General features: G+C 41.1%; 1 protein-coding gene across 6 annotated transcripts in view; it reads right to left on the bottom strand.

The window, feature by feature from the left end:
* Positions 1 to 301: 301 nt before the first annotated feature.
* The window catches only part of prx (periaxin), a 39,477-nt gene continuing 15,837 nt past the window's right edge, over positions 302 to 23,941 (bottom strand). The window contains exons 4-11 of one of the 6 annotated variants that reach the window (XM_028570396.1): positions 21,421 to 21,546; positions 19,482 to 19,635; positions 17,976 to 18,169; positions 17,075 to 17,316; positions 10,132 to 16,796; positions 7,395 to 8,918; positions 3,966 to 7,091; positions 302 to 1,868 (exon numbers count right to left, since the gene is read on the bottom strand). In XM_028570396.1, coding sequence (XP_028426197.1) covers positions 1,582 to 1,868; positions 3,966 to 7,091; positions 7,395 to 8,918; positions 10,132 to 16,796; positions 17,075 to 17,316; positions 17,976 to 18,169; positions 19,482 to 19,635; positions 21,421 to 21,450 — 12,222 coding nt within the window. In that variant the 5' untranslated portion in view covers positions 21,451 to 21,546 and the 3' untranslated portion in view covers positions 302 to 1,581. Of the gene's footprint in view, positions 1,869 to 3,965; positions 8,919 to 10,131; positions 16,797 to 17,074; positions 17,317 to 17,975; positions 18,170 to 19,481; positions 19,636 to 21,420; positions 21,547 to 23,941 lie in introns of all 6 variants that reach the window. The other 5 variants (XM_028570389.1, XM_028570416.1, XM_028570379.1 and 2 more) reach the window with 5 other exon arrangements.

Here is a 23,941-nt window from a genome sequence, read left to right as displayed (position 1 = left end):
CACTTGAAAAGTAGCTCATTATTTTTAAAAAATCGGATGGTTGCATCGTGTGAAACTGTTCTCTTTTAAGTAAATGGCTATGAGTGGTGTATACAATCAGTAGTTTTCAAAAGTTTTCATTTCATTCCAGAAACAGTAGCTGTTTTTCTCAAATGGTGGGTACTGCATTTGAGAATGAAACTTAAATGTCTCAATGTAGAGACAATAAAGTCAATATCTAAAAGACAGCATAAAGCCTCCCCATTTAACAATAAAGCAATTTATACGTTAAAATTGAGGACACTCTTTTTGAAAAATAAGGGATAGTGAAAATGCTTTTAATTAATCTGACATTTTAACATCCAACTTTATTCTGTAATATTTTCAATAATATTCAATAAACAGAAGAATGTCAGATTATTTAAGACATTCTAAGCCAAAGGAAAACGTGCCTTGGTCCTCTTGTTCTTGATCCCCTCTCTTCGGTGGTGTTTGTACAACATCGAGGCTCGCCACTCCTTAGCCAGTCTGTCATTGTAGCAGCCTGATAGTAACATCATTTTTTAGAGAGCTACTTTTTAAGTGTCAAGAGAAAAAAGGATTACAGTTTTACCTTTAAAACTCCTCTCACTGATTTTGTTAAAGCACCCAACAGCATCCCTAAAACCCTACATTTTTCGTCCTAGTTTGCTGTCGATTTGTTTTGAAACTCAACGTAGTTCACAGCTGAGTTTCGAGAAATCCGCATCAGCCAGAAGGTCTATCTTGAAGCTAAAGTCTCAGTCGCAAAATATACAGTGGCGTCATTTTCTGGCAGTGTACAGTGTAAAACAAATATAAATAGATTAGCAGCAGGGTGGCCTACAGTAAATGTTCGAGAGCAACCTGTAACCAAACGGTCACAGGTTTGATCCCCACAGCAGAAAGAAAGAGTTCAGAGTGTATTACTCACTGTGACTATTTCTGGGTAACAGCACCAGCTAAATGCTTAAAATATAAAACTATGGCAGAAAAATGAAAATAGCCTAAATCTCAAAAAGCTCACACTTTTCCTTCAAGACAAACAAAATAGCTCATCAGGTCAAAAAAATATAATTTCCTCTCCTGACTCTGGTGAATATGAAAATAATTACATTTCGATTTGAAGGGATACTGCTTAAAAAAAAAAAAAAAAACAATGATATAGTTGTATTTACATAAATATTACTCTGGCCTGCACTGGCCCAAAATGAACTTATTATGGTCAAATCCATGATGCTGATGTGGATAAATGACTCATTCCAGCACATTTTGAACACACAAACAACAATAAATAATAACATAATGTGACATGTTTACATTCAGAGTGAAAACTTTAAAACCAAACAAAATCCGATAAATAATTAGGACTAAACTAACAAAAGTCGAAGAACGGTTACAAAAAATAGTCACATTTAAAATGAAAAAAGGAAGCATATATATTACTCTGTTGCTTTAGCCTCACCTATTAAAATATAAAATAAAGACTTGTACTTAATCGTAGTCTGCCACGTTGCAGGCTTAGCATACAAGAACACTGCAACCTCACCAAAGAAAAACATTTAAGATATTATTACAGCATCCTCAGTGCTTGAAGTCCGACGCCTGGTGAGTTGTTGTCGTGGTTGCTGAAGATTCACCTGTTCGCGTTTCACTGGTAACCATGTGCCGGGTGATCCTGGTGGTCTTAGTCACCATAGTGACAGATCCATCCTCGGTGGAGGAGACTCGGTTCTCTTCGGATATGTCCTGGGTGGTGAAGTCAAGCCCGGAGGTGTGGAGGCAGAAAGACCCCGATACATCGGCCTCGCCTCCCACCTCCCCCTTTCGCTGGGCCTGAGGAGAACCCTCTGGGGTTATCTGAAGGAAGCCTGGGGGAGGAGGAGAGGAAACAAGCAGAGGCAAGTAGAGGAAAGGAAGCAGGGAGAGGAGAGGAGAATAGGTGAAGAAATCAAGAGGGAAAAGAAACTTAGTCTTATGTAGCAGAGACAAAATAGGAGATGATATATTAATAAGTTATAGAATAAACACAAACAAAACACATCACAGGCAATAGCAAGAATAAATTATGTATAATGTAGTGCACACTGTAATGAAGTACAGTACAGGCCAAAAGTTGGGGCACACCTTCTCATTCAATGTGTTTCTTTATTTTCATGACTATTTACATTGTAGATTCTCACTGAAGGCATCAAAACTATGAATGAACACATATGGAATTATGTCCTTAACAAAAAAGTGTGAAATAATTGAAAACATGTCTTATATTTTAGATTCCTCAAAGTAGCCACTCTTTGCTTTTTTGATAGCGCTGCAAACCCTTGGTGTTCTCTCAGTGAGCTTCATGAGGTAGTCACCTGAAATGGTTTCACTTCACAGGTGTGCCTTGTCAGGGTTAATTGGTGTAATTTTTTCCCTTATTAATGGGGTTGGGACCATCAGTTGTGTTATGCAGAAGTCAGGTTGATACACAGCCGACAGCCCTATTGGACAACTGTTAGAATTCATATTATGGCAAGAACCAATCAGCTACTGTAAGTAAAGAGAAACGAGTGGCCATCATTACTTTAACAAATGAAGGTCAGTCAGTCCGGAAAATTGCAAAAACTTTGAATGTGTCCCCAAGTGCAGTCGCAAAAACCATCAAGCGCTACAACAAAACTGGCTCACATGAGGACCGCCCCAGGAAAGGAAGACCAAGAGTCACCTCTGCTGCTGAAGATAAGTTCATCCGATTCACCAGCCTCAGAAATCCCAAGTTAACAGCAGCTCAGATTAGAGACCAGATGAATGCCACACAGAGTTCTAGCAGCAGACACATCTCTAGAACAACTGTTAAGAGGAGACAAATCAGCAAATCAGGCCTTCATGGTCAAGTAGCTGCTAGGAAACCACTGCTAAGGAGATGCAACAAGCAGAAGAGATTTCTGCCATCCCATCCGGTTTGCGTTTAGTTGGACCATCATTTATTTTTCAACAGGACAATGACCCCAAACACACCTCCGGGCTGTGTAAGGGCTATTTGACCAAGAAGGAGAGTGATGGAGCGCCGCGCCAGATGACCTGGCCTCGACAGTCACCGGACCTGAACCCAATCGAGATGGTTTGGGGTGAGCTGGACCGCAAAGTGAAGGCAAAAGGGCCAACAAGTGCTAAGCATCTCTGGGAACTCCTTCAAGACTGTTGGAAAACCATTTCAGGTGACTACCTCTTGAAGCTCATCAAGAGAATGCCAAGAGTGTGCAAAGCAGTAATCAGAGCAAAGGGTGGCTACTTTGAAGAATCTAAAATATAAGACATGTTTTCAGTTATTTCAAACTTTTTTGTTAAGTACATAATTCCATATGTGTTCATTCATAGTTTTGATGCCTTCAGTGAGAATCTACAATGTAAATAGTCATGAAAATAAAGGAAAGAAATTGAATGAGAAGGTGTGTCCAAACTTTTGGCCTGTACTGTATACTATAATATAGTGAAGTAATGATAGAATGCAGGTGTCAAGTATGAAACACATACAAAGCTTATACATATTGTGAACATTATTATTAATTCTGGAAGATTTGTGCAATTATTCACTGTGTTGTTCAAAGGAGTACTCCAGTGGTTTAATATTGCACTTTAAAGTTTGGGGAACTTGCGAAAGATGAATAAAAAAAGAGAGGCCAAAATCAATGCAGCAAAGGCTAACACATACCGACTTTAGGCCTTAATATGAGTCCTTCACATCCCATAATGGAGCTGGTCAGCAGGTGTTTAAGTGTTTAAATACAAACTGAATGAATCATTATAAGATAAGGTTAACCTATACTGTATATACTGTTCAATATAAACAAGTAATCAAGTCATTAACTCCTCTTTAACGAGTATGATAAAACATGTTTGACCTGGACATCAACCTTTTGTAAAAAATTCCATGACTAATTTTTCAAATGTCTTGTCATCTCAGTTGATAGTTTCTTTATTCCTACCTGTGGAGTGTGGCTTCAGGGTGAACTTTGGGACCTTGAACCAGGGGGAAGACTCTCTTTCTTCAGACTCTCTGCTGTGGCTCTCGACCTCGCTCCAAGACTGGACCTTTGCTGAGCTGAACTCCATGGTAAAACTAGCAGGGGACTCTGAGCTGTCTCTGTCCAGCATATCTGTTCTGGCATGAGATGACACCACATCCTTCGAGAGCTCGTCACTAAAACCAGCGAAGGCCATCTTGCCTGATTGTACTTCAAGCCCTTTAGTGTCTCCCTCCACTTCTCCTGGTGATGAATCCTTTCCCAGTTTCAAACTCATTTCAGTGTCCTCCCCCTCTGCAGCCATCTTGCCATATGGAGAGGTTAACTCCACCTTTGGAAGTTTAATTTTGCCACTGAAAGTCCTTTTATCGTCATTGGAGGCCTTGTGAGGACATGCATCTTTTTCACCGTTTAGACTTGAACCTGAACCGTTGCCCCTTAGATTGACATCAAACGACCCTGATTTGCCAGGAGAAAATGACACAGCAGCTGCTTTATCTTTGGACTTCCCAAAGCTTGGCTTCATTTTTATTTTGGGCATCTTCACTTTGACATCCTCTTTGTCAGCCTCAGGTGTTGTCTCCTTTTCTAGGTGGCCTGTGCATGCAGCATGCTCACCTGTTTGAGGAGGATTTACCAAGACAAAGACAGCTTTCTTTACTTTGGGCATTTTAGGGCCCTCATACTGAATTTCTGGCCCAAAGATATTCAATTTTCCCTCAGGAGAGGACATGGAGGGTAATGGGACACCAAACTTTGGGATTTTGATTTTCTTGCCTTTTTCGGTTTTGTCCTCATCTTCATTATGTGATGTAGCAATATCAAACTCTATGTCTGGAATCCTAGGGACTTTGATATCTGCTCTGGGTGACAAGAGGCTACCCTCTCCCCCTGTTCCTAATTCTGCTGAACCTTGTTTGGTTGGTATTGTAACCTCTGGCACTGGGATGTTAATACGATCTTTGTTGTCTTTATGTCCGTTGTGAGTTTCAAGTTTAACATCATGTTCAAATCTTTCTTTACCCCTGCATCTGTGTTTGGCTTTACCACCTATCTCTTCATCCCCACATTTTTTGCATATTTTTGCTTCTGCTGTTACATCTCTGCCAGTTTTCTTTTTTGGCATTCCAATCTTGAATTTTGTTCCTTTGACTTTAGGCCCCTTTACTTTGCTGCTGCTACCTGTTGTGTTGAGGTCCAAGTCAGGTAGTTCAATTTTTTTCCTGTCCTTATTGCCCTCTCCTCTATGAAGTCCTATATCAAGCTCCAGGTCTCCTTTTGGACCTTTGATATCTATTGTTGGCATCTTGAGTTTCAGACCTTTGTGCTCTCCCTCAACATGCAAATCAGCTTCCCCATGAGCCTCTGTGTCTTGTTTAGGTTTACCAAGTCTCACATCGATGTCCAGATCTGGTGATGTGACCTGTGGCACTTTAACTTTCCCTCCTGCCTCAACTGTTGGTAAGTTGATCTCCACTTCACCTGATTTATCCTTCAGCACTGATATACCCCCCTTTGGAAGTTTAACATGTGGACCTTTGAACTTTCCTCCTGTGACTTCCATCTCTATAGCAGTTGCTTCAATATCTTTACTTTTACCTTTAGGAAGTGAAATATCAACTTTGGGCATCTTGACATGGGGCAGTTGGATGGTTCCTCCATCTGCTGCCATTTTCTCCTCTGATATGTCAATACTTTCTTTTCCTTTGGGGATAGATATGCCCACATTAGGCATTTTGAACTGTCCCCCATCTCCCTTAATATCTACCTCTGGACCTTTGATTGAAGGTTTTCCTTTTGGAAGAGATATGTCCACTTTTGGCATCTTGAACTTTCCTCCCTCACCCTTAATTTCAACTTTGGGACCCTCAGTCTTTCCTTTTGGCAGTGACATGTCTACTGAGGGCATTGTAATGTGTGGCATTGCAGATTTGCCTACCTCAATCTCCAACTCCACTCCTTCAATTTTGCCAGATTTTCCTTTGGAAAAAGCAATGTCAACATCTGGCATTTTCCAATGAGGCAATTTGAACTTTCCTCCTGCACCTCCCTCTATTTCGACATCTGGGCCTTCAATCTTTCCTTTGGGGAGAGAGACATCAATGTTGGGCATTTTCATGAGAGGCATTTTGAACTTCCCTCCGGTACCTCCCTCTATTTCAACGTCTGGACCTTCAGTCTTTCCTTTAGGTAGAGAGATGTCAACATCTGGCATTTTCATGTGAGGCATTTTGAACTTCCCTCCAGTACCTCCCTCCATTTCAACGTCTGGACCTTCAATCTTTCCTTTTGGCAGAGAGATGTCGATGTTGGGCATTTTCATGTGAGGCATTTTGAATTTTCCTCCAGTACCTCCCTCCATTTCAATGTCTGGACCCTCAATTTTTCCTTTGGGCAGTGAAATATCAACAGAGGGCATGCTAAGATGTGGCATCTTGAATTTCCCACCTTCTCCTTTGATCTCCATATCTGGACCCTCAATCTTTCCTTTAGGTAAAGAGATGTCAACATCTGGCATTTTCATGTGAGGAATTTTGAACTTTCCTCCGGTACTTCCCTCCATTTCAATGTCTGGACCCCCAATCTTTCCTTTTGGCAGAGAGATGTCAACATCTGGCATTTTCATGTGAGGCATTTTGAACTTTCCTCGAGTCCTTCCCTCCATTTCAACATCTGGACCCTCAATCTTTCCTTTAGGTAGAGAGATGTCAACATCTGGCATTTTCATGTCAGGCATTTTGAACTTTCCTCCGGTACCTCCCTCCATTTCAATGTCTGGACCCTCAATCTTTCCTTTGGGCAGAGAGATGTCAACATCTGGCATTTTCATGTGAGGCATTTTGAACATTCCTCCAGTCCTTCCCTCCATTTCAACATCTGGACCTTCAATCTTTCCTTTAGGTAGAGAGATGTCAACATCTGGCATTTTCATGTGAGGCATTTTGAATTTTCCTCCAGTACCTCCCTCCATTTCAATGTCTGGACCCTCAATCTTTCTTTTAGGTAGAGAGATGTCAACATCTGGCATTTTCATGTGAGGCATTTTGAACTTTCCTCCAGTCCTTCCCTCCATTTCAACATCTGGACCTTCAATCTTTCCTTTAGGTAGAGAGATGTCAAAATCTGGCATTTTCATGTGAGGCATTTTGAATTTTCCTCCAGTACCTCCCTCCATTTCAATGTCTGGACCCTCAATCTTTCCTTTAGGTAGAGAGATGTCAAAATCTGGCATTTTCATGTGAGGCATTTTGAATTTTCCTCCAGTACCTCCCTCCATTTCAATGTCTGGACCCTCAACCTTTCCTTTTGGCAGTGAAATATCAACAGAGGGCATGCTGAGATGTGGCATCTTGAATTTTCCACCTTCTCCTTTGATCTCCATCTCTGGACCCTCAATCTTTCCTTTAGGTAGAGAGATGTCAACATCTGGCATTTTCATGTGAGGCATTTTGAACTTTCCTCCAGTCCTTCCCTCAATTTCAACATCTGGACCTTCAATCTTTCCTTTAGGTAGAGAGATGTCAAAACCTGGCATTTTCATGTGAGGCATTTTGAACTTTCCTCCAGTCCTTCTCTCCATTTCAACATCTGGACCTTCAATCTTTCCTTTAGGTAGAGAGATGTCAAAACCTGGCATTTTCATGTGAGGCATTTTGAACTTTCCTCCAGTCCTTCCCTCCATTTCAACATCTGGACCTTCAATCTTTCCTTTGGGCAGAGAGATGTCAACATCTGGCATTTTCATGTGAGGCATTTTGAACTTTCCTCCAGTCCCTCCCTCCATTTCAACATCTGGACCCTCAATCTTTCCTTTAGGTAGAGAGATGTCAACATCTGGCATTTTCATGTCAGGCATTTTGAACTTTCCTCCGGTACCTCCCTCCATTTCAATGTCTGGACCCTCAATCTTTCCTTTGGGCAGAGAGATGTCAACATCTGGCATTTTCATGTGAGGCATTTTGAACATTCCTCCAGTCCTTCCCTCCATTTCAACATCTGGACCTTCAATCTTTCCTTTAGGTAGAGAGATGTCAACATCTGGCATTTTCATGTGAGGCATTTTGAATTTTCCTCCAGTACCTCCCTCCATTTCAATGTCTGGACCCTCAATCTTTCTTTTAGGTAGAGAGATGTCAACATCTGGCATTTTCATGTGAGGCATTTTGAACTTTCCTCCAGTCCTTCCCTCCATTTCAACATCTGGACCTTCAATCTTTCCTTTAGGTAGAGAGATGTCAAAATCTGGCATTTTCATGTGAGGCATTTTGAATTTTCCTCCAGTACCTCCCTCCATTTCAATGTCTGGACCCTCAACCTTTCCTTTTGGCAGTGAAATATCAACAGAGGGCATGCTGAGATGTGGCATCTTGAATTTTCCACCTTCTCCTTTGATCTCCATCTCTGGACCCTCAATCTTTCCTTTAGGTAGAGAGATGTCAACATCTGGCATTTTCATGTGAGGCATTTTGAACTTTCCTCCAGTCCTTCCCTCCATTTCAACATCTGGACCTTCAATCTTTCCTTTAGGTAGAGAGATGTCAACGTTGGGCATTTTCATGTGAGGCATTTTGAATTTTCCTCCAGTACCTTCCTCCATTTCAATGTCTGGACCCTCAATCTTTCCTTTGGGCAGAGAGATGTCAATGTTGGGCATTTTCATGTGAGGCATTTTGAATTTTCCTCCAGTACCTCCCTCCATTTCAATGTCTGGACCCTCAACCTTTCCTTTTGGCAGTGAAATATCAACAGAGGGCATGCTGAGATGTGGCATCTTGAATTTTCCACCTTCTCCTTTGATCTCCATCTCTGGACCCTCAATCTTTCCTTTAGGTAGAGAGATGTCAACATCTGGCATTTTCATGTGAGGCATTTTGAACTTTCCTCCAGTCCTTCCCTCCATTTCAACATCTGGACCTTCAATCTTTCCTTTAGGTAGAGAAATGTCAACGTTGGGCATTTTCATGTGAGGCATTTTGAATTTTCCTCCAGTACCTTCCTCCATTTCAATGTCTGGACCCTCAATCTTTCCTTTGGGCAGAGAGATGTCAATGTTGGGCATTTTCATGTGAGGCATTTTGAATTTTCCTCCAGTACCTCCCTCCATTTCAATGTCTGGACCCTCAACTTTTCCTTTTGGCAGTGAAATATCAACAGAGGGCATGCTGAGATGTGGCATCTTGAATTTTCCACCTTCTCCTTTGATCTCCATCTCTGGACCCTCAATCTTTCCTTTAGGTAGAGAGATGTCAACGTTGGGCATTTTCATGTGAGGCATTTTGAATTTTCCTCCAGTACCTCCCTCCATTTCAATGTCTGGACCCTCAATCTTTCCTTTAGGTAGAGAGATGTCAACGTTAGGCATTTTCATGTGAGGCATTTTGAATTTTCCTCCAGTACCTCCCTCCATTTCAATGTCTGGACCCTCAATCTTTCCTTTGGGTAGAGAGATGTCAACGTTGGGCATTTTCATGTGAGGCATTTTGAATTTTCCTCCAGTACCTCCCTCCATTTCAATGTCTGGACCCTCAACCTTTCCTTTTGGCAGTGAAATATCAACAGAGGGCATGCTGAGATGTGGCATCTTGAATTTTCCACCTTCTCCTTTGATCTCCATCTCTGGACCCTCAATTTTTCCTTTAGGTAGAGAGATGTCAACGTTGGGCATTTTCATGTGAGGCATTTTGAATTTTCCTCCAGTACCTCCCTCCATTTCAATGTCTGGACCCTCAATCTTTCCTTTAGGTAGAGATGTCAACGTTGGGCATTTTCATGTGAGGCATTTTGAATTTTCCTCCAGTACCTCCCTCCATTTCAATGTCTGGACCCTCAATCTTTCCTTTAGGTAGAGAGATGTCAACGTTGGGCATTTTCATGTGAGGCATTTTGAATTTTCCTCCAGTACCTCCCTCCATTTCAATGTCTGGACCCTCAATCTTTCCTTTAGGTAGACAGATGTCAACATCTGGCATTTTCATGTGAGGCATTTTGAATTTTCCTCCGGTACCTCCCTCCATTTCAATGTCTGGACCCTGAATCTTTCCTTTGGGCAGTGAAATATCAACAGAGGGCATGCTGAGATGTGGCATCTTGAATTTTCCACCTTCTCCTTTGATCTCCATCTCTGGACCCTCAATCTTTCCTTTAGGTAGAGAGATGTCAACATCTGGCATTTTCATGTGAGGCATTTTGAACTTTCCTCCAGTACCTCCCTCCATTTCAATCTCTGGACCTTCAATCTCTCCTTTTGGTAGAGAGATGTCGATGTTGGGCATTTTCATGTGAGGCATTTTGAACTTTCCTCCGGTACCTCCCTCCATTTCAACATCTGGACCTTCAATCTTTCCTTTGGGCAGAGACATGTCAACATGTGGCATTTTCATGTGAGGCATTTTGAACTTTCCTCCGGTACCTCCCTCCATTTCAATGTCTGGACCTTCGATCTTTCCTTTTGGCAGAGAGATGTCAATGTTGGGCATTTTCATGTGAGGCATTTTGAATTTTCCTCCAGTACCTCCCTCCATTTCAATGTCTGGACCCTCAATCTTTCCTTTGGGCAGAGAGATGTCAACATCTGGCATTTTTACGTGAGGCATTTTAAATTTTCCTCCTTCTGCATCGACTCCAACGTGACCTCCTTCAGTGTCACCTGCTTTACCTTTAGGAAGGGAGAAGTCAATGTCAGGCATCTTGATGTGTGGTATCTTGAATTTTCCTCCTTGTTCATCAACCTTTGCATCATGCTTTACTTTTGGCAGGGACACATCTAGGTCTATTTTGGGAATGGAAACATCAATCATGGGCATTTTGGGAATTTTGAGGTTTCCCTCATAACCTCTGATATCAGCCTCTGAGACATCAACCTCTGCTTTGGGAAGGAGAATCTCATTATCTGGTGTTTTAGCTGCTGGTAGCGACAGTTCGACAGAGGGCATCTTAACTTTGGCCTTCGACTCAAGGTAACCACTTGGCTTACCTAAATCTTTTTCTTTGGAGCCAAATCCTAGCATGGAGAACTTTGGTAGTTTGACAGTGACGTCAGGTGCATGGAAGCCACCTTTTCCTTCCACATTTCCCTCTAGTTTCGCATCAACCTCTCCCTCTGAGAGTTGACCTTTTGCTGATGATATTTTAAACTTAGGGAATTTCACTTTGTATTTTGATTTATCATCTGGGCTCCCAACATTGACTTCTGGTTTAGAAATGCCAATTTTCCCTTTCTTTACTTTAACATCCACATCAGGACATGACACGGATACATCTGCATGCTTTTTGGATATACCAAATGAGGGCATTTTGATTTTAGGTTTTTTCACCTTGACCTTTCCATCCCCATCAAACTCCACTGATGGTGCCCTAATCTCTCCTTCCACATGTGGTGCGCTGAGGGAAACATCCCCCTTGGGGCCAGATATCACCAAATCACCACTCTTAGACTTTCCACCAAATCTGGGAAGAGAAAAACTGGGGACTTTAAGGGAGACATTAGGTAGATCAAAGCTGCCCCCTGAAGAAGGCCTGCCTCCCTCTGCTTTCAGAAGTTCCACTTCCACATCGTCACCTTTAGGTTTAGTGAGGCCAAAGTCTAGATCCACCCTTGGAGCTGAGATGTCAACTGTTGGTAGTTTGACATTGGGAAGTTTGAGGGATACACCTGGGCCTTCTGTACCACCTGTCTTGATGTCCACACCCTTTACCTTTAACTTGGCTGGATTAATATCTTGTTTGAGACCAGACATCTTCAAATCTCCTGATGCTTGACCACTGGTGTCCACTTTGAGGCTTTGGTCTTTCAGACCAGAGGGAAGGCTGAGGTCAAGATCAAATTTGGGGAGATTTATGTCAAGAGTTGGCATGTGGAGCCCACCACCTTTTTTACCAGATAGGTCAACCTTTGTCACTTCAATCTTTCCCTTTCCAGATGGTCCTTCAATCTTGATATCTCCCTCTTCTCTTTCCACTGGAACTGAAATGTCAACAGCTGGCATCTCTGGTCCTTCCACTTTGACATTGCCTTCTAGCAGGTTCATCTTTGGAAGTGAAACATCAAATTTAGGCATTTTGAATTTGCCTCCTTTTACCTCAGAACCCTCAATACTAAGATCAGCATTTCCTTTGGGGAGTGACAGGTCAATGTCTGGCATGTTGATTTTCCCTCCCTTAAGTTCAGGACCTTCAATATTGACATCAACTCCCTTTGCTTTCAATTTAGGAAGAGAAATATCAACAGAGGGCATATGGAACTTGCCTCCTGCATGTCCTTCAATGTCTATTTCTCCTTTTGCTTTTCCTTTGGGTAGTGACAGGTCAATGTCTGGCATTTCAATCTTGCCTCCCTTGATGTCTGGGCCTTTTATTTTGACATCACCCTCTGGGAGATTCACTTTTGGCAATGAGATATCAAATTTTGGCATTTTAAATGTACCCTCCTTCACTTCAGGACCTTCAATGTCAAGGTCACCCTCAGCGTTTCCTTTGGTGAGTGAAATGTTACCTTTAAGTTCCGGTCCTTCAATATCAACATCAACTCCCTTTGCTTTCATTTTAGGAATAGATATATCAAGTGAGGGCATGTGCAACTTGCCTCCTTTAACACTGTGCCCATCAATGTCAATATCCACATCTGCTTTTCCTTTTGGAAGTGAAATATCAAGAGTTGGCATTTCATTTCTTCCTTTCATATCTGGTCCTTCCACATTGGCATCAACCTTTGGCAGACTCACTTTTGGCAGAGATACATCAAATTTCGGCATTTTGAATTTCCCTCCTTTCACCTCAAGGCCTTCAACATTTATGTCACTCTCAACTTTTCCTTTGGGAAGTGAAATGTCAACAGTTGGGATGTTGACCTTTCCTCCTTTGAGATCAGGACCCTCAAGGCTGGTATCTACATCAGGAGATTTTACTTTGGGCAGAGAAACGTCAAGTGATGGTATGTTTAGCTTTCCAACTTTAACTTTAGGGCCTACGATATTTATCTCTGGTCCCTTAGCTTTCATTTTAGGAAGAGAGATGTCAACAGAGGGCATATGGAACTTGCCTCCTTTGCCAGCATGTCCTTCAATTTCCCCTCCAGCTTTTCCTTTGGGTAGTGACATATTAATGTCTGGCATTTCAATCTTCCCTCCTTTGATTTCTGGGCTTTTTATTTTGACATCACCCTCTGGGAGACTCACCTTTGGTAAAGAAACTTCACCTTTTGGCATTTTAAATGTACCCCCCTTCACCTCAGGACCCTCAACATCAAGGTCACCCTCAGCTTTTCCTTTGGGGAGTGAAATGGCAACAGTTGGCAAGTTAAACTTTCCTCCTTCAACATCAGGACCCTCAAGGCTGATATCTACCTCTGGAGACTTAATTTTAGGGAGTGACATATCACCTTTGATTTTAGGAAGAGAGATATCAAGTGAAGGCATGTGAAACTTGCCTCCTTTACCACCGTTCCCTTCAGTGTCAACATCTCCTGCTAGCTTTCCTTTTGGAAGTGAAATATCAACAGTTGGCATTTCCATTTTTCCTTTTATCCCTGGTCCTTCCAGTTTGACATTGCCCTCTGGCAGGTTAATCTTTGGAAGTGAAACGTCGAATTTTGGCATTTTGAATTTTCCTCCTTTTTCCTCAGGCCCCTCAATACTGAGGTCAGCCTTTCCTTTGGGGAGTGACAGGTCAATGTCTGGCATGTTGATTTGTCCTCCCTTAAGCTCAGGACCTTTGAATTTTCCTCTAGGAAGTCCAGTATGATAGGATTGTATTTCAATATTCCCATCTTTTCCAGAGCAAATGTCAAGATCAATGTCTCCCTGTGCTTTTCCTTTAGGAAGCGAGAGGTTTACTTTTGGCATTTCATATTTCCAACCTTTAACTTTCGGCCCTTGAAAATTCACATCTCCTTCAGGGAATTTTACTTCAGGGAGGGCGATGTCTACTGACGGCAGGCTGAATTTTCCTTCTTTTCCTTCACCCTCGACAGTGAAATCACCTTCTAATGATCCTTGAGGGGTTGAAATGTCAATTGTTGGCATTTTAATTCCCCCACCTTTAATTTCTGGTCCCTCAATGTTGATGTCACCTCGCTTTGATTTTATTTTAGGTAGAGAAACATCAATTGAGGGAATATGAAAAAGTCCTCCTTTACCTTTGGTTTCTATGTCACCCTCTACTTTTCCCTTTGGAATAGAGATATCAACCGAGGGTCCCTCAAGGCCAATATTTCCCTCAGGCATCTTCATCTTTGGTAGCGATTTATCAAATGTAGGCATCTTAAACTTGCCTCCTTTCCCTGCAGGTCCTTCAATATTCATCTTACCCTCTGCTTTTCCTTTTGGAAGAGTGAAATCAACTGTAGGCATGTTTATTTTACCTCCCTTGATCTCACCTCCCTTTAGGTCTAAATCTGCCTTAAACTCAGGAGATTCAATATCAATGTCACCCCCCTGTGATTTGATCTTTGGTAGTAATATATCTAAAGAAGGCATCTGAAACTTTCCTCCTTTGGCTCCAGAAGCATCAATCTCTACCTCCCCCTTTGGTGATTTCATAGCAGGAGGAGAGATGTCGAGTGATGGCATGTTGAACTTTGCTCCTCCTTTGACTTCAGGTCCTTCAATATCAACCTCTCCCTCCTTGGTTTTCATCTTTGGGAATGAGATGTCAAAAGTTGGCATCTTGAACCTGTGTCCGCTACCATCACTGCCCTCAAGCTCTATGTTGCCCTCCACATTTGCCTTGGGGAGTGAAAAGTCAACATTTGGAAGTTCAGGACATTCTAGCTTCATGTCTCCCTCAGGTAGCTTCATTTTCGGGAGAGAAATGTCTAAAGAGGGCATGTTGAATTTGCCTCCTTTTACTTTACTGCCACCAATGTCCAAATCTCCCTCTAGGTTTCCTTGGGGAACAGAGAAATCGACAGTAGGCGTCTCAATCTTTCCACCTTTGATTTCAGGTCCCTCCAAAACAACTTCTCCCTCAGACAACTTCATTTTTGGAAGATTTATATTATATGAAGGCATTTTGAACTTGCCTTCCTTTCCCTCGATATCTACCTCACCCTTGGATTTACCTTTTGGTAGAGAAATATCTATTGATGGCATCTCAATTTTCTCTCCTTTAATTTCAGGTCCTTTTAAGTCAACTTCAGCCCCAGTTGTCCCCATCTTAGGGAGTCTGACGTCAAGTGAGGGCATTTTGAACCTTCCACCTTTTGCAGATGGACCCTCTATTTCAATGTCATCCTCCAACTTTCCTTTTGGCATTGATATATCAAGAGAGGGCATCTTGATCTTACCCCCACCCTCAAGTGTGGGTGTCTCTATGTTCACATGACCCTCTGGTTGTTTAAGCTTTGGCAGAGACACATCAAAGGTAGGCATTTTGAATTTTCCTCCCTTCCCAGCATGTCCTTCTACGTCAATGTCTCCTTCCATTTTGCCTTTGGGCAGAGAAATATCAAGTGTCGGCATTTCAAATTTACCACCTTTCACTTCAGGGCCTTCAATGTCAACCACCACCTCACCTGTTTTCATTTTAGGGAGAGAGATGTCAATCGATGGTACCTGAAATTTTCCTCCTCCTTCAATATCAGTTATATCAGTCATTACTGCTTTGCCCTTGGGAAGTGTCAGGTCTACTTTGGGTAACTTGAAGCCTTCGGCTTTGATATTTACTTCTCCTTCTGGTGACTTCAAATTTGGAAGGGATATGTCAAACTCAGGCATTTTGAACTTCCCATCTCCACCAACATAGTAGTGCATATCCACATCTCCACCCTCTGTTTTCACCTTTGGTGGAGAGATGTCAACAGAAGGTAGACTAAATTTCCCTCCACCTTCTAGACCTTCAATATCCACATTGGATGATCCCATCTTTGGCAACGACATATCAACTTTTGGCATGGAGATTTTGGGCCCTTTAAAAGTGCCCTCCACCTCATCAGGAATTCTGTGTCTGGTGTCCAATTCAAAATCAACATCAGGCACAGAGATGTCAATGGCAGGCATTTTGATTGCCGTCTTCCCAGCTCCTTCGTACTCTGGGAGTGAGACGTCCATGTCAGACTTTCCCTTCACTTTTGGTAAAGGAATATCAACAGAAGGCATTTTAATAGATGTAGCTTTTCCTGAGAGATCAACTTCCATCTTTGGTTTGGTGATATTTGCCTCAGGGAGATTAATCTCACCACCTCCTGTGATTTCTACTTTTGGTATTATGTTAGCGTGAGGCACCTTCATCCCTTTGGCTTTCACCTTAATGTCCCCATCTATCTCATCCGAATGACGTGAGAGTCTAACTTTGGGCAGTTTCAACTTTGGCATTCTTAGCTTTGCATCTCCTTTGCCTATGTCTACATCAACTCTTCCAACAGCTGCCTCTGCATCAACTCCTCCTTTGATGTCGATTTTCGGAACTTTGATTTCTGCTTTTCCCTTCACAGCGGGCAAAGATGCCTCACCTTTTCCTGAAGGGAGTGCAAACTCCACGTCAGGCACGTTAAGCTTAACTCCTCCCTTCTCCGCGTCTACTTTTTTATCACCAGACAAACTGAACTCCACTGATGGTTGCTGAATGATCACACTCGGAGGCTTCAGCTCCACAGATCCAGTTTCCAATGCTGAGCCTGACTTTGTGTGTTTGGTCCTAGGAAAGGTGATTCCAAACTTGTGTCCTTTTCCTTTTGTTTTCACTTTAGCTCCAGGTATCGCAGGTGAAGAGATATTCACCTGTCCCTCGAGCTGTCCTGTTTCCACTTTTCCTCCTGCGTCTTCTCCAGTGTAACTCTTTGTTTTCATGTGGGGAAACCTGGGATAACCATTTAACAAAAGGAAGAACATGAGAAAAGAAAAACATTGTAATATAGCCAAAAAAAGACACAGCAAATATTCCAAAATGCTATGTAAAGAATGCCTTATAAAAAATACTTTTCAGATCATAAGATGTCTTTGAAATACAATCAGTAAGTATTGTATTACACATGTTCCTCAACAAACCTCTTGACATGTTGTTTAGACAGCACAGCAGCTAATTGTGACCATTTCAAAATGAAAAGCAAACACAGAAAGGACACAAACAAGGCCAACCTGATCCTTCTCTTTGCCTTCCCCACGGCTGCTGCTCCTCCGGCTCCTTCTGCTTCGACCTTCGTGCTCCTCCTCTGTTTGAATTTGGGGAGAGAAAACTCCACATCTACGTCACTCATCTCCAGCCTGGGCGGCGTTCCCTCAATCACCAGCTCCTCTCTGCGTTTCTCCTTCAGCCTCTTCAGACCAAAACGACCACCTCTCTTCTTCTTGGCCTTGAATGCCTTGCTGCCCTTCACACTCTGAAACACACATGAATGACAAAGATTCAGTCAACAAATTGAGTAGGGTCTGTTGACTGGCTGTCTTTATGCAGGTTGATCGATTTAAAAACCGAAAGTGTTTGGAAACTACGGATATGTTTTAAATATAATTTGAGTCTCTAAAAGATTGGACTAAAAGTTTATATTATTTATAAGCGATGGAATAATTTAAGTTACCATTTCATTTTAAAGTCACAACTAAACGCGATTGAAGAATTTTGGCTTTTCATGAGGCATTTACTCTGGCAATTCAACTAATATTCTTATTTATTTTTACTATTCTTGCATTTTAACCCTTAATCATAGATCCCATTTTCTGCATTTTTATTATTTACATATGTATATATATATTTTTTTACTTATTTCTTATTCTATTTTTTCAAGATATTTTTGTTTATAATGTTCATATTTTAACATACTTATTTTAATTTTTATTATAATTTCGGTATGTCCATATATTTCTATTTCTATTCTATGTTAGTGGCAACTGTAACGTAACCCAATTTCTCCCCGGGGATCAATAAAGTATTTCTGATTGTGATTTACCAAAGTCTTATAACTAAATGAAAATGCTACTTTTTAAAATTACATTTTAGTTGGGGGGACTGAATACCACAAAAAAATTCATAATTGATTACCATTTTGGCAGTCTTGGCTTTGGGACCTTTGACTTCCACACTGGGAACTCGAGGCCGCACGCAGACCTCGACTCCGGGGATGCTCCTCTTCAGCTGGAAGCTGACCTTGTATGGCTCGGCACACTGAAGGATCTTCAGAGCGTCTTCATACTTCACGTTGTCGAAGTAGACCTTGGCACTCAGCAGCTGGTCCCCTTCACACAGAGTACAATATGAATTAGTGTGTCCAGTGTTAAAAACCTGTCAAAGTAACTAATGAATCTTGGGGTTGGGGTCAAAAATCTAAATTCTTAACTTAATCTGATGTATATTTGGCATTATCTACTTTTCTTAAAGCTATAGTGCGTAGTTTATGTCGCCCCCATGATGAATTCTAATTAATGACAACAAAACTGTCTGCGCGTCCACATGATACAAGCCTTCCGTGATCGTGCACGCACCCCCGCCTCTCCTCCACGCAGTTGCTAGTGGCCAAGGAAGACACGGAGGATTAAAAAAACATGGACTTCAGAAGAGGTCATTTTCTTCACTCGAGTTTCTGCGCGGGAAAGTCACCGGACGACACAATCTTCTGAACATATCCACACTGAGAAATACAGAGAGTTGTGTGGAGTTGATGGTCTTAATTAGCTTTGTAGTACTAAAGCGTTAAAGAAGTGCAGTAGTGTCCTGCATCCAGGGGTGAGAAGACTATAGTCAAAAACTGCACTGAAGTACAGCAGGTTATAATAACAAGCACCAGTGGTGGAAAGTAACCAAATGCATTTATTCAAGTACTGTACTTAAGTAAAATTTTGAGGTACTTGTACTGTACTTGAGTATTTTTTTTATTTTTTTTCCTACTTTATGCTTCTACTTGATTACATTTTAGAGACAAAAATTGTACTTTTTACAGCACTGCATTTGTTTAGTAACTTTAGTTACTGGTTACTTTGCGGATTTACACGCTGGGTGTGGTCATAGCTCGTATAATCTTTAAGAAATATTATATGAGTATGGCCTAAGTGTTGCAATTCTTATGAAAATAAGAATGAGGCAATATAAGTTAAAAGCTAATTAGGAGAAAATGGTGTAACATTTAATCATGGTCAATTAAATACAGGTGTGTTCACTTGTAGCTACCTGAGGATGACCACCATCTGTAGTTGAAATGTTGCCCATTGTGTTCACAAAATAAACATAATCTGTTTTTTCCCCCTTAAATATTTTCTTTTCTGTTCCGCTCTGTCTTCATTATAATCTATAAAAAAGCGTGACTTGCACACTGACTTCCTGCTGTCTGTCTGCTCAGTACCAATGTTCACTGCCCCCTGGTGGTCACACTGAGGAACTGCAACACTGCATACACCTGCTGCTAACACAGGAATTATTCACAAGACCTTTATTGTGCAATTACTACAAATAACAACAACTCACCACGGCTCAGAGTTTGCAGTGTTTTTATTTAAAAGCATAGTCTGTTTACCAAAAGTGCTCCCTAAATAAATCAGTTGTGACTGCAGGTACCTTCCTGTAGACTGAGATGTTTGGCGGCTGGTGAGTCTCTGAGGACGTCTTTAACAAAGATCCCTCGCTGTCCTCCACCAGTCACACTGTAGCCGCTGGCTCCAGCCTCCGCCTCCACCACGATTTCCACGGATTGGGAGGCGTCCTCTTCACACTAACACACACACACACACACACACACACACACACACACACACACACACACACACACACACACACACACACACACACACACACACACACACACACACACACACACATTTCATCTCCATTTTGTTTTGGTCTCTCATTATTAATCTTATGTTAGATATATGTATCCCAGACTGCAGTAATACTATAGATTCATATTTGAAAATAAACCTCTGATTTTCCACGTGTTACAGCAAAGTGACATGTTATCAACTGACCAAGAGACGTAACTTGAGCAAAAATGTAAACAACAGTGGGCACAACTGGAGTCACATGTGCAAAACTCTAACTGCTGTCAAAACTGTTAACCACACATTCAAAACAGAATAGATTTCAGTCTGGTGCCTATCAAACACTGCTGATTGCAATTTTAGCTGAAAGCCTAAGCAGGGGTCTAGTTTTAGACTAGTTAGTGAACATATATGGTATTTATATAGAGAAAGCTCAGAAAGCCTTTTTTGTATACAAACACCAAATAAGAATAAACAATTATACACTGTACTGTTTGAGAGAAACAGGTAAAAGAGCAAAGATACCAATATGTCCAGGTAAGATGTCTGAGGTTATGGTGAAAGCAATAGAAACACCACATTTGTTAGTATTTAGAGATGATGCAGACATCTAATGCGATGAAGAAAACCTGCCACATGATGCTGGAGAGAGACAGAATTAGTCACACTATTCTTTGTTACTGTTGCGTATGTACCTTTAGTTTTTTTCCCAGTAATTCCATAAATTACTAGAGATAAAATTCTATATTGAAGAAAACTGCTGATTTTCATTATTCTTGTTTACCTTACGTAAAATTGGTATATTATACAATCTATATCTTTTCCTTAAATAAACTATTGAGTAGTGTCAAGTCACTCAAATTGTTCAAACTGTAAAGCTGAGAAAGTTTGTAATTTCTGTATTGGTGTTTGATGCTAGTGTTTTTACTCTCAGTGTGTTCTGAGTGACAGTGTGTGTTATCTCAGTGAGGATTGTGCATAGTGTTTGGCTGCACTGAGCCTGTTTTGCAGCTGATGTGAACTGTTTAGCTCAGGTGACTGTTGGTAGTGTAGACTGTAGTTTGAGTTTTGCACATGTGACTCCAGTTGTGCCCACTGTCGTTTAGCAATCGGAAAAAACTGTAATGGTTTAATTAACCAAGGACTAAAGTGATTAGACAACTTGGTCGGCAGTTCACAGTAGCAGAATATGTTTTTTTAATGTATAAAGTCACTGGTCTTATTAATCTGCTAAATCTAAAAAAATCTAAAGTTTAAGAGTGTCTGATCCAAGTCAAAAGGAACACTTTGGATTTATTTGTTTAAATTGGAAGTGCTACATTTAAAACATGGGAGTAAAATACCACTGTGGCTGCTGAAGTCCACAAAACTGTCAACACCATTTTGGGGCCAAATGTGTTTTACATCTTGTTTTCACTTGCTTGAGTGAGTGCAGAATTTACTGTACAGTTAATAGTCACCTCACACTTTACTTGAATCCATTTTATCCATTAAGCTGTCACAGAGGAAAGGTCACTCTGTTCTTAGATTACATCATCTTTTCCAGAGAATGACCGAAGGAAATAACTTGGCTCATAAAGGGAAAAAAAAGGACTTTGTGTGCTTCCATCTCCTTAAACATTAGTGATGGTAGTTAAAACAGAGGGAAAGCTATGCTCTCCAGTTGCTGACCAACCACTGACACAAACAAAAGTAATTCCAGCCTGTATATTAACAGCGTTTATCAGACGGCTGCTTACTGTCTGTTCGTCTGTGGTCTCGGAGTCCATCTCTGGCTGGGCCAGCTGGCAGGTCGACTCTCTCAGGTGACTTCTCTTCTGACTCAATACCTGCTTCAGCTCTGCATGAAGCTTCTCCTTCTGCACCTGCAGACAACACATACAACACAGGGTGAGTGTTCTGACCTCTCTGAAGTAAATTAAGAAAAAAAGTTTGGTTTTTCAACATAATTGTGTGTGCAGCAGTGGCCCCTCTAGGCTAACCAGCAGCAGTAGCTTTAGTTTACGTTTCACTTTCAGCTGTAAATTTCCATCATAAGTCAATTGAGTGTGCTGCAGAGCTGAGTGCCAGTGCCGTTTTCTCCTGCTGCATTTTTTCTTCCTATATTGTTGCCTTGGACACTATTTACGTATATATCACTAAAAAATGTACTTGGCATATCTTTGGCTTATTGGAGTTTTCTGATGTCAAATCATTAAATTGATAGCATGGCTTTTAGTTATGACTGAGCATTTTCTGTTGCTATAAGTTGTGGGTTTGCACTATACTTTGGGTATCTGTATTGGTTTCATCTCATTTCTGTTTGTCTTTTGCTCTTTGTAACAGTTTACAGTATAAAACAATAAGGAAAGTTTCTTCGTCGAACGCCAAGAAAAGTTATGGCTTGGGTTTTTTTCGGAGAACTTTACACTGTTAGCTAAATGTCACAGAGCAACACAGAATCAACCAATAAAGTGCTGTTTAAATGTTATCTCCAGTAATTATTTGGGTTATTATTTTGTTAAATCTGATGTTATTCTAATTTCTTTATTATCTAACCTACTGGGCAATCTTAGAAGATTACAATTATTCAGATGATGATGATGATGTGAAAGTTGTTATGTTTATAATAATTTGTTTTAAAACTTTTATTATTTTACTTCCCTTCTGTTTTGATATTAAAATGCATTTTAATATTTCAACTGATGTCAAAATGGTCTGCTCTTTTTTTTATTTTGTAATGTGCTTTGAACTACATTTTGCAAGTAAAAATAAATAAATAAAATAAGTGGAAAGGGCTGAGGCATGTCTTGGAGGGTGATAGCAAAGGTGCAATTCTTATTTTATTTTGTATTTATGCATATCATGGCTTTGCTGGAGGTGCCAAAGTTATGTACATGTGATAGTGTCATATAATTAGATTTCTGTTGTTCTTGTAAAACCATTTAATATAAATCAAATTTGTTTGAATCTAAAGAAACGTTCACAATAGGCTATTTCATTAGGACACTAACAGAAAAAGATATGACATTCATACAACCATGTAATCAACATACACTATAAGGGTGTATTATGTAAACAGGAAATGTGTATATTAATGTATAGTTGCCACAGATGATTTAGTGGTCTTTTCCCTTTAACGCTCAGCTTCTGTTGTTTCGACATGCCTGCTATCTGCACTGACCTTTCTGTTGGAAACCAGCTTCGTTTGACAAAAACGCTAAACTAAACTCGCTAACGTGCTACTTTTCAGTCCATGAATGTGGGTCAGAGTGTTTACACCGACACCTGCAGCTGGTTTCAGATCTGCTTCATTCAGATGATGTTTGTTGTCGACTTTGCGTCCAGCAGCTGGCGGTCACCTGCTGCGACGTGAAAAGGCCGCGACTGGCATCTGTGCTGAGCTGGGAGAAATAAAAGCTTGTTTATGTGCCGGACAATGACCTCAGCAGATCGGGCCTGGACTATTGTGATCCAGTTTGTATGTGTCTGTTGGCTGCTGGGGACACGATGTCAGTCACAGTGCTGCATTCCCCTGTCCAAATATATCCGAATAACAATGTAGCTCATAAAACTGAACTGACCTGTGATGCTGTCAAGGTCTTCCTCCCTAGTCTGGATCAAACGGAAGTACATTTCAGGATAAAGTGTGACCTGACTCACGCGCAGGATGTTCGCTCTTTGTGTGTTGCTGTTCTCAAAATCGCTACGCTACGGAAACAAACACAACCTTTGAGATAGCTATAGCTACATGCTGGAAATGGCAAGTTTTGAAGAAAATTTGGATCGTGCAACAAGCCAGGCCTGCTTGCTTCTTTCAGGAAATGATTTACAAAGAATACGGCACTTACTCTCTAACTGGAACGTTTTGGGACAGATTGGCTCTTACACTGGTGAGAGCAAATTACTAATTTAAAGAGCTCACGTTACAGTATTGAGGGTACAGTTAAATTCATTTAACATTTTATGTGGCGTTTTCTTTTGCTGGGTGCAAATGTTCTACCAAAACAAATTTCTTCCCGAGACTATTTTGCAGAGCCACCATTGCTGCGTCCGGAGCTTAGCACCGCCCAAGGCGATTGTGATTGCTTTAAAAAAATGCAAACAACCCAGAGCCTTTTCTTTCCCCCTATCCTAGAATGCATCTGTGGTGTAACCAGACCTATCTCCACAGCTGGCAATGTGAGACTACTCCACCCCTGAATCAAGTTGATATCTTCTACTATTTCACATGACAAATGTAAAAAAAAAAAAACCAGCTTTTACCAAGATTGGTTTTCT

Source organism: Perca flavescens, chromosome 3 (genome assembly GCF_004354835.1).
Source record: "Perca flavescens isolate YP-PL-M2 chromosome 3, PFLA_1.0, whole genome shotgun sequence".
In the NCBI taxonomy this organism is placed as follows: Eukaryota; Metazoa; Chordata; class Actinopteri; order Perciformes; family Percidae; genus Perca; species Perca flavescens.
The sequence above is the reverse complement of the archived record's forward strand: the minus strand, read 5'-3'. Positions and strand labels throughout refer to the sequence as shown.